Here is an 11591-nt window from a genome sequence, read left to right on the forward strand (position 1 = left end):
TCTGTATCATGTACAAAGACCTCTTAAAGCTGCAGCACAGTTGCTCTTTCTTGACAGCATTCAGATCAAAAAGGGCAGATTCAGAAGATAGCATCATTCCATTACACAAAAGGATATTTAGGAAGAAAGGAAAGACCAGTTGGTGTAAACAGTATCCTGAAGTGGCAGCTTTTTCATGTCACTAGAGAGTGGCAGAACCACAGCTCAGGTACCATTAGGAGACACACCTGCAGCCCTGACCAAAAGGACTGAGGTGTTTTGCACTCCAAAAGGCAAGAACATGGTCTTATCAATACTAATGGTCACTTTTCAGGAACTGTCCCACCTTTACGGTTCACTCAATGGAAACAGCTTAGACTGCCAATAACTTCTCAATGTAAGGCAGCAAACTAAGCATGTAAGGAATTCTGCATCTGTATGATACACCTCAGAGAAGCTAAAATTTGCAGCACAATAAAGAACCAAATCCCACAAATATTTTTATTAGTAGTCGCAGAAGTAATTCTGTTGAAAGGGACCTCCACAGGTCACCTAATCCAGCCTCATGTCAAAGCAAGGCTAAGTTCAAAGCTAAATCATGCTACTTTGGGTCTCATCCGATCAAGTTCAGTTAAGTCCTAAAGAATGGAGACTGCACCCAAAAATACCATTTTAAGAACTTGGGTAAAAAGCCTTCAGACTTTGCAAAAAACTCTGTTCTATTACAAATTAAGAAGATTTCCTGTGACTTTTTGAAAGTATTTTTCTGCTCTGTAGGATTCAAGAGATGGAAACAAATCCCTTCCTTACAAGCACCACTGGAGTCACCCAACACAGTGATATCCAACTCACTTACAGTGGTTCCATAAGTTCCAAGCTAAAACTGCCACACTATTCTCCCAGCAAGTGAGGTGTGTAAGAGCTCTTTGTTTGGGGAAGACTGTTACCACTCTCAGGGCTGCAACAGCAGCCCTGATTCAGTTTCAATCTCATACATCCAGTCTCAGCAACAGGTAAGAGCATATAGAACAAAAACAGAACACTGAGGTAGTTTAGTAGCAGGGAATGAGGAAAAAAAAAACCTATCTGGTTATACAGTATAAGGACAGACTGAAGGGAGTTTCTGGTCCCTTAAGGTCTCTGAAGGCATTATCTTCACAAAGAGGTCAGAAAAACAAGAGTGTAAGTACCAGAAGATCACTAATTATGGTAAGGAACCGTATCACTAGAAATTCTAGAGTTCGACATAGATCATTCCGGTTGCAAAGTTTAAGTAAGACTCACCCTGAATCAAAGTGGTTTACCTTCATAATTCCTTAAGGAAGGATATTGCAAAGCCTCACTGGACAGCTAGAGGCTTCCAATTGCATCTGTCAATTCATATTCCAGTCTGTTATGCTCATACAATCTTTATCAATCTGATCTCCCAGCAGCAATACCAACCTTGCAACAGAAACACACAGAGAAGTACTAGCAATTTCTTGATCCAAGTGACCTGCAGTAACATCTGATATTTGCAGCTATGGTCACTGGCACAGAATATCCACAGAGCAGTAAATCTCCTGGTCAGTTATTACTTCATGTTTGAACTTCAATACAGGGTTAGAGGCTGCACTGGAGATGTGTGGAACTGACCTCCAGCATAATCCAACTGCCTTCCATTGCCCATAGTGTCCTACTTCAAGGGTTCCTCCACCTTAGGAGGAAGACAGGGAAGACCTTCACCTGAGGAGGTACAGCAGCCAGGTCTTGTCCCACTGTGAGCTCTGTTGATGAGCTGTCCCAAAGCTTTCTTACACTGTAAGAAGCAAAAGCTGAAGCCCTGCACAAGCTGGGGGCAGTGGGTTATAAGCTATCCACCTGCTTTAGGTTAAATCTTGAGGAAGAAGCACACTAGCTATTAAAGTATACAGGCAAGATTAACACCATGGAAAGACCACACATCAAACAAGGAAAGAGCAAAAGCAGCTTCACAAAAAGCTATGATCACACACAAATATTTAAGCTGATCTCCCAGGCACAGAAGTAATCTCATACAAGACTTAAATTGTTAAAAAAAAAAATAATCATAACAGTTTTAAACATATCCAGAATAATCAGATTTCTTCTGATAGCAAGTTTACTCACTTAGTTTAAACTAAGTTTTTTGCTCCTCCACTGCTGAGAGACTTTCTGTTTGGGACTGGCCAGTTGCTAGGGAAGCTAAAATTAGGTTTACTTAAAGCCAAAACTGTAACAAGTGGTTCTAGCCACACAAATTTCAGTACTGCAGTCTTTCCTCTCCAGTCTCTCCCCAGACCCCTAAGAGCCTGTACCTGCCACTCTTCAAACAGAAAAGACCAAGTCTTCAGTTACACATAGATTCAATGACTGTATAGTACAACTCTAAATATTGAAAAGTATTTTCATTACTATTATAACCAAAATAAACCAATTTTAATCTCATTGAACGAGCAACAGCATCCATGTGCCTCTTTGTCCTAGGATTATGGTACCAGATCATTTAAACATGCTTCAAGCACTATCAGGTATGAAGTAAGTAAACACTAAAAAAAAAACAAACCCCAAAAAACCAGAACACTTCCTCCAATACAGAAGTTTATTCACCTTTTCTGAAGGCCCAAAACATCTACAATTGTTTATACTAAGGTCTGCAAGCTTCCAATTACATTGGTTACAGTTTTAAAAAACTGGAAAGCAGCTGACAACTCAGGTAACTGCCTCGTTGACAGGGAGATAAATTTACATGCAGACTTCAGTAGTCCATCCATTTGTACTAAAGACAAATGCATCCAAATACAATCATAACAAACAGAAGAGGTATGTCAGAGAACATTCACACTGGTTTCAAACATCCTTAGGGACAGTAATCAGTCTTATGTTCCACATTTGCAGAGACAATCAAGAACGCTTGACCAAGACTGATTGTCTTCAATTTACAGCCCTGCTTGCTTAGGTGCACAGACCTTCGATTCCAGCAAATACCTTGTCCCCTTCTAAGAAAAAAGCATCTCCTTTTGTGCTTCATCACACACTTCAACTCTAAGTACTTGATTCAGTACTGTTTAATATCAGCATCCAAATAACACCAGCCTTGCTGCCCAACAATAACAACACAGGAGACTTCTGGCATGTTATAAGTAGGTATTAACTACACAGAAATAGCAAATTATATCCCCTGTAGTCAAAGGGTCCCTGACTGAAGTTAACAGGTTTTTTATTTTAGCACCATCTGACAGGTCTCTAAGAGGTATTATTGCTTAAGGGACTCAAATACCAACATTGAAACAACAATAAAAAAATGCATTACCTTCCCTCTACAGTGAAAGGGAAGAAAAATTCACATGCTTTACAACAGCTTTCAGCAAAGTCTACACACCTGATATAGCTATAGATTTGTCCATCTATTTCTTCTCCCAGATCCTTCCAGTTCCTGCCAGCTTTACTTAGTTATACAAAGAAAAGGATCACAAAGGAATTTCAGCTGCCTCTCAAAACTTCACAGTGACTTAGACTGCTGCCAACACACCCTATTATTTCCCACAAATATCAGAAACAGAAGTGTAACTACTTTCCAGTAGTATAACACTGGGAAGACATTTACTGCCTTACATAAGTAAGTGTAACTGCTGTTCAGACAGGGATGTAAAGAACAGGCAGCACACAGACAAGCACTGCCTTGTCAAATGTCATCACAACCTCCCCACTCTTCCAGAAGTCTCAGTGATTGCAAAGACAGCTCCAGAACCTTTGATTTTTAGGTTTCTTCCCCACAGAGGTGTCATCTACTCTTTCTGACAGTTTTAAGATTTACAGTTTGAAGGTGACATATGGCAACTACCGTACGGCCCTACAACAGGTAGTTTCCACCATGTTTTAGCAGTGACAAACAGATTCACAGCAACTATTTTAAAAGGCAAAAGGCAAATACAGAATAAAAACCACTTCCAAAAATTGTTGCCAGAGTCAGCAATCCTAATTACTACTTAATGCTACTCTGGCAGATGAATCCTCAGCTGCATTCTAGACCTTCCAAAGCCATCTAACATGTCTGCATACCACATATTAGAAAAAGTAGTTCCAAAACCAAAGGACTGCATAGATATAAGGCCACTATTAATGACAGCAAGATTATTTTGAGGAAGACCAAGAAGTAACTTTTGGAATTCTTACACAGAGCAAGTAAATGATAATACAGGAAAGGGGCACACTTCAAATCTCCTCACAGGCAATACAGATGGTGATCCTATACCTGAGAGCAAGGAAAGCTAGCTCAGTAACTTAGGAGTGACAGGATGGTAGTAAGTTTTGATGACCATCTTTTTGATGCAAGAAGTACAAGCCAGTGGAGAAGTCTTAATGATATGAAGGAGGAGTTCAACACTGGCATTACTGTAGATACAATGAAAGTAACAAGTGATAAACACAGTAATAGGATCAGATTAAATTTTTTAGGGTCAAGAAGATATTTTAAAGATTTAAGATTATATCTAGCTACTTAAGAATTCCCAAAGCCTCAGAGAATAGCAGATAAAACAGATACACAAGCATAATCTGCAAAATTTCCACAACCCTTGGATGTAACTATCTGGACAGAAGCATTGGGTAAATGTAATACCTCAGGTTTAAGAAAGATTCTAACACCTAGGCCGAGAGAAAGGAATTAAGGATGACAGCCTGTTAGCTTTGGTTAAGAACCCATGCTGAACTGACAGCTATCTGAAAGACTGTACTGAAAATAATGTCTTTAAACAGTGCTACAATAAGACCCAAGACACAAATGCAACTCAGTTAACACAACCAGAGTTAATCCCAAAGATTGTGTTACCTCACAATTAGGTGAACAGGTAAAAAGCAAAAAATAGAACTCTAGGGATCCTACTGAGCAACAGAAAAGAGAATAACAGAAAATGGAGCAAAGTTCACACCAGAGAGGGAAGTAACAGAAACTAAAGCAGACAACATTTCAAAGAAAACAGAATAAATTACACTAACAAAAGGAAAAACATTGTTTTTACAAAACATGAACTAGGACTGGCAGAAATCCTAAATATTTTGTCATGAGTGGTTTCATGTTCATGTCTGCAGAATCCAGGATGAAGAGGCTCCCTAGTGGAAGTGGCAAAAGGGAACTCCAGACTAATGACAAATATGACCAGAGATGAAAGGGATGCTGTTAGTGTTGCGAGAGGTGAAGGAGACTGTCACAGTCTGAGGAAAGTCACACAAAGAGTTGACAGACTCTGGTTAGCTTAATAGAGCCATGTTAATAGCTACTGCCTCAGACAGCACTGCATTCCAGGACTAGCAAAACTACAGCTTTGCCAGACAGCAGCAAGTCATGAGCACTCAAACACCATGGATTAAATGTGTAACATGTTAGGAAAACACTGCTAGCTGGACGTAGATTTTCCACTTATTTTGTTAACAAGAAGTTTCAACACAGACTGATATAACAAGGAAGAGTTCACCAGTGGCATTACAGGTTCATGACAAGCTTGACTGTCAACTAAACAAGTGACCATGGTTTTTTTTCTGAGCTACCTCTTCTGGAAGTATACAGAAATCCAGACTTCAGGGCATAGTGAAAGCATCTCAACTTGTTCACACAACTCTCCTTCCCAGAAAGAAACTTATTAACTTATGGAAAGATATCTACAAAGACTGTGCATATATGACCATCTCTCAGTCAAGCACCTCTAGAAGAGCTGCAACTAAAGCAACTTCACCATTCCACACACTCCCTTCCATCTATAAAAAAACATACACTTAAATACAGTACAGGCAGAGTCAGATAGCACTACAAATGTAATATGATAAAAGACTTAAAATAAGAATTGCTAGAACAGGATCAAGAAAGTAAAAATTAAACCTAAAGAGAGAAAGAGAATAAATAAACAACCCGTAATTCCCTCAAATTGCATCACCCAGTATTTTCATGCCAGCTTTCCTGGAGGACAGGGTGAAATGAAGCCATGCCTCTGACATACAGAGAGACAGCAAAGGAGAAGCGGGGTTGAGCAAAAGGGAAAAGCAACAAGTCTTCAGAAGCGCCATCAGATTTGATTAAGTAAAATAGTTTACTAGAAAGATGAAAACTGAATTAACAAGTACTAGCAGAAGGCAGCCAAGTCAAGATTGGTAGGTCCTCCAGAACCAGAACAGAAAAGAACCAAATTCAAGATACACCGAAGCTTGATCTTACAAAACAAAACACCAAAGAAAACAATAGTGAATAAAAATACATTATTATACATTAATTAACACAAATATAAGGAAGAGGAAGCTGAAAGTGTCAGCACTGTTAATCTGAAAGGGCAAAAGATACCAAGCACCAAGGACTACAGAGACTTACAAACAATACTTTGACCAGGTGATGTTTAAAAAGCGGAAACTAGGAAGGTAGAGCAAAAAGTAATCAGACAATTCCAGACTTTCATCTTGAGCAACACAGCTAAGGCCTATGCTATGGAACAACATAATTATGGAATTCCATCAGCAAGCAACTCAGGGCAGCATTCAGCATAGAAATCTGAAGTGCCAATAACGTACAGAACATACAAACATGTTTTTTCCAGAAAGCCACCAGTTACAATGAGTCTTTTACATGGTAACCAGAAGTCATGAGGCAAGAAGAGCTGTACTAGAAAATGTTTAAGAAGATTTACTTACAAAACATAAAGATCTATTACGTTTGGTGTAATCCACATCATATAATGCTCAGGGTTATATCCTAGGAAAACACAGTCCTGTTTCTGATTGTTCAAGGTACTGCATATCTTATGTCAGTGGCAAAAAAAGTAGCACATGGAGATTGGAAAGAGAATTTACCATTTCTGGTTGCTCAAACAAAGCTCACTGTACTTCACCTCCACTCAACATGGAGAAGGACTGAACAAAGCAGCTCTGACTAATCATAGAGTGTAAACCCCTGGTCGTTATTCAGGAAGGATTACACTTAACAACTTACTGTGCAGTCACCTTATTTAGGGTGAGATCTTAATCAATTGACTCTAGATGAAAGAGGGATGTGCTATGTTCTTCTGTTTCAAAGCTATAGAATCCAAGGTAAATACAAGCACAAATATGTATCTACTTTTGAGCAGGGAAGAAAACCCACTAGACTAAAGCAATGTAAGATTTGACAGCGATATAATCTTTAAAATTTCATTCATGACCAAAGCTACATCTGTGACACATTTAATCAGACACAGACAGCCAGATTCACAGAGCCTGGCATGTCGACTGAGTCAGCATCGCAGAGTATATTGTTTTGGACTGTCGGCATTCAGCTCATCTAGCATCTAACCTGGCACCGGCCAGTCCCTTCCCGAAGGCCACAGCCCGCTCCGGATCGATACCTGGCAGCGCAGGAAGCGGACGCGGCCGTGAAACTTCAGGAAAGGGCTGGGCCAGTCATTGCATAAAGCCCCAGCTGGGGGTTCCTCGCTGGAGGACAAGCCCAGCCCGTGGAGGAGCGGGAGGCGGCTGGCACCGAAGGGACACGCTGTCTGCCCGCCCGCACCGCCGCTGCTGCCCCGGGCCCGCCCATCGCGGTCCCGATCCCGGCTGCCGCCCCCCGGGCCGGGGCCGGCAGGAGCCGCCCGCCATGCCCCGCCGCCCCTGCAGACGTGGCGCGGCCCCTCCCGGCCCCGCAGCCCCGAGCGGGACCCGCGCCGCGCCCGGGCGGCCCCTCGCCCCCCGCCCCGCGTACCCTTGGCCTCGCAGTCCGCGCAGTACTTGTTGTCCTCCTCCCGCAGCAGCTTGGCCAGGATGGCCTGGTGCTGCTCGTTCTGCTTCTGCGCCTTCTCCCGGCAGGAGCGGGTGGCCATGGCGCGGCTGGAGCGGGGCCGGCAGCGCTCCTGCCCTGGCGCGGCCGCGGAACCGCCGGCCGCCAGCGCCGACTTCCTCAACCGGAACTACTTGCGGACGCGGACGCATCCGCCTCCCTCTCTCTTCTCTGCCCTCCGCGCGAGCGCACACGCCCACCCCAGGCAGCCCCTTACGCCGCCAAGGAGGAAAAATAGTCCGCCGAGTGCCCAGTGCCGAGCCGGGATGTCGCCCCCTCCTCGCGGCGGTTCCCAAAGAACAAAAACCCCCGCCCCGGGTCTGGAAGGGCATGGAGGGGCGGTGCCCAGCCGGGAGGGATCATCTGAGTGCGGCAGGTGAAATATCCATCCGCCGGAGGGTGGCCCCTCCCTCCAGGTGCTGCCCGAGGGGAGGGCGGGGCCCCGCGCGAGCCGCCGCACCTGTGCGCGCGCCGCCCCGCCCCGCCCCGCCCCGCCCCGGCCGTGAGGGGGACGGGTCCGGGGAGGCCGCGCTGCTCAAGGTGACAACAACCCACGGGAGGGAAGTACCCCAGACGCACAGGCAAGGCATCTGCCAGTGTCCGTGGGATCGGGACACCCTGTGTCCGTGTATTTACCAACCCACGGGTGGTAAATACCAAAAACACACAGCCAAGGGATCTGCCAGTGTCCGTGGGATCGGGACACCCTGTGTCTTTGAGGCAGGTGTCCCTTTCTTCAGGCCAGTGCTGAGGGAGGAAAAAATAAGCTCTTACAGCCTCTTGACTGAACAGATGCTGCCATAGCCTTAATTTGCCCCCTGAACTTTCTCCAAGAGTACATTTTTCTGTCTGAAATAAAGCATTACAGGCAGCAGAGACCATACAATGAGGAGACTAGGGCTTTTCCACTCCCACCGAGATGGTGAGATGCTCTGAGGAAGGCAGAGCTGGATCCTGCAGCTGCTCTGTGAGTTGGACACAACGTACCTCCAGAAGGCACAGCCCATGCTGATCTTCTGGGACCAAGGCTGGACCTCCACACTTTGTACCATGTCTATATTGCCCCCTTTCATCATGTCCCTTCACCTCTCTTGACTACTCTGCTGAGTCTGTTCACCAGTAACATCCTTTTTATCAGATTGATTCTAGCTTGTTGTGTTTTTTTGCCTCTAATCCAACCCTTCTGGAAAGAACTGAAGCCTATATATAGCCTATAAAATACTTGAGGCAGATGGAAATTCAGGTCTTTTCTCTCTCAGCCATTAAATTACTGAGTCATTCTCTGTATCTTTCTTTTTCTTAGATCCAATGGTGAACTAAACATCCCCTAGGTTTGGGAGAGTTACAACAGAAAAAACTGAGAATAATGCGCATCAAGTTAATTAGTAGCTAACTAGCACCCAAAAAGGAGAACATGCTTAGATTTCCCTCAAATAGAGAGTTAAAATCTTCCCATAGAGTGTCCTGACCAGTGAGCTACTGGGTGTGAGGTTGCATAACAAGAATGTGGTATAAACACATAATTTCAACAGAGGGTTTACCATCCTATTTGGAGCAGGCATTAAGGGTTAAAACCAGAAATACAGAATGGCACAACAAAGCTGAGCTCCAGCTGCCTTACCGCAGTGTCTAAATCCAGACTTGCTACACCAGTTGCTACTATGCAACACAAATGTTGTATTCTGATATTTGCCATGAGTCCCTTGCCTAGAGACTTGATTATTGGGGCACAGTAGTCCTGGCTGCTTAAACATGACATTAAATAGGACTGACTTCTTCTAGCTGAATATTTATGTACAAGCATATAATTTTTTTCTAGCCCAAAGTGTTCTTAATTATTGGATTTTTTTGGTAGAGAAAACCAGTTTTAGCTAGAAGGGCAGCGTCTACTCCTTGCTGTTATTCCAGGACTCAGAGCAATACAAGTAGGTAGGAATTCTCTCAGAGAAAAGGAGATTAACTTGCCTCTCATACGCTAAGTAACCAGCAGCACTGCTATTTTACAAGAAAATAGTAGTTGCTTTTGTACATGACAGACCTGACCTGTAACTTATAAGTAGTTTTAAATTGTCTTCCATGCTGCCAGAAAAAACCTACACAAGTGCAGACAAAGTATATTGTTTGGTGTGCAGTTTTGCCCTTAGTGCCTTAAAACTAGATATCTTGATTTATGTGGAATACCCTCTTCTAACTGTCAAACATGCAGATGCACTTTTTGTGTTCAGGTCTGAAAATTATCCTTTCCTTTATCAGGTCTGGAAAGTATCCTAAATGCTTCTGTTTCTAGTAGAAAAATGAAATCACCTGCTTCACCAGGGGCTAAGATGAACAGGTTATTAATATTTTAATAGATAGCTCTTTGAAAACAGCATGCTGTAAATACATTATTAGGTGTTTCCCTCAGAGCTCAAGTCAATTGAAGGAGGACAAAAATGTATCCCTTTTATGCCTTTGCTGCTTTTTCTAAATCCTAAAGAGAAGCAGAGTGTTGTAGATGTGAAGTTACTGCCTGAAGCATTTTTCAGAAGGAAAAAAAAGGAAGAAAAGATGTCTTTCAGGATACAGTGTGATTTACAGAACGAGTTATGGTCTGCCCACACCATGCCATGACATGTTTTGCAGAGGCCAGAGATGTTGCTCCTTCAGAAGAAGATATGCAGTTGTCATGCTGAGCCTGTCAGCTCGGTGCCCTTTGCTTTACCTTTCATTAAGCCCTGAAGAACACGACCTATGCAATCCAGTTTTGGAATTGTGTAAGTACATACTCTGTTTCAAGACCTGTATCTTCAGAAGTGAGTGAGTTTCATGTGGCTAACTGAATTTTCCATAAAGTACCTTAAACACTGGACTTCTGCAGTTTCCAATGCTAGAGATTGGGTTGTGTTCAGTAAAAGCAAAGATATACCCAGCATGAGAAAGATCTCTCCCTAATTGTCACTACTTGTCATCCTGTAGGCTATTCCACTGTTTTGCAGGGATACCTATAGACAACTTCTGAAGTTCATGTTGTTTTATAAACTGATAGAAGAAATTCACTGAATCTAGACAACCACCTTATTCAGGAATCATCTCATAAAACAGCTTTAAATAGTATTTGCTAATCAGGACAGTATTAGCATAAATTTGACTTAATGGGGAAGAATATATCAGGTGCAAAGTTATTAACTGGATTGAAACCAGGTGTCAAAATAGCTGCATTTTTCTAATGCCTCCTCCTCAAATATCGAAGTCCAGAAATAAACTGGGTTCCAGTTAGTTAGAGTTGTTCAGTCGAGAATTTCTGATTCATAAGAAACCTTGGTGCTTCAGATAGTTTCATGCTCTTAAGTAAAAAGTAATATCTATCTATCTGTCTATCTATCTCAAACTTCCTGGGAACGGACTCTTCCATGCTGGCTCTTCAGGCTGTGGAGTCTGGGGTAATGTGGTACCTGAGTTCCTTGGCTGGCAGAGAATGGCAGAACCTGAAAAGTTGACACTGTGTTTTAGCAAACATTTTAGATGCAATTTCTATCACAGACTTAAGAGAATCTTGAGCTATGAGCCAGTCACTCTGTCTACCCTAGATGGCCAGTGGAGAGAAACAGACATTCCTGAAGGTGGTTTGTCATGTTCTCAGAGAGGTGTTTCACTGGAGTGAGCTCCATTACCATCTGGAAGGGCCTGTGTTAGAAGAAGATGAATGACTTTTTTGATCATTTGTGCCTCCTAATTGACTATAAAGGGTAGAGAGCGTGACTGTCTTGTACCTGAGTGGACAAAAGATAGACATTTAAGAAATGGATTCTCAGCATTGTCTTTAATTAATGAGAATTTTTAAGCA

The 11591-nt window shown here is 42.9% G+C and overlaps 1 protein-coding gene across 2 annotated transcripts in view; it reads right to left on the reverse strand.

Annotated features, from left to right (window-relative positions):
- Positions 1-7901, reverse strand: part of SMAP1 (small ArfGAP 1) — an 88592-nt gene extending 80691 nt beyond the window's left edge. For both annotated transcript variants that reach the window (XM_050316911.1, XM_050316910.1), the window contains exon 1: positions 7694-7901. In XM_050316911.1, the coding sequence (XP_050172868.1) occupies positions 7694-7811 (118 nt within the window). In that variant the 5' untranslated portion in view covers positions 7812-7901. The remainder of the gene's footprint in view (positions 1-7693) is intronic.
- Between the last annotated feature and the right edge of the window lie 3690 nt (positions 7902-11591).

Source organism: Myiozetetes cayanensis, unplaced genomic scaffold, assembly GCF_022539395.1.
Source record: "Myiozetetes cayanensis isolate MyiCay16 unplaced genomic scaffold, myiCay2020 scf2-11, whole genome shotgun sequence".
In the NCBI taxonomy this organism is placed as follows: domain Eukaryota; kingdom Metazoa; phylum Chordata; class Aves; order Passeriformes; family Tyrannidae; genus Myiozetetes; species Myiozetetes cayanensis.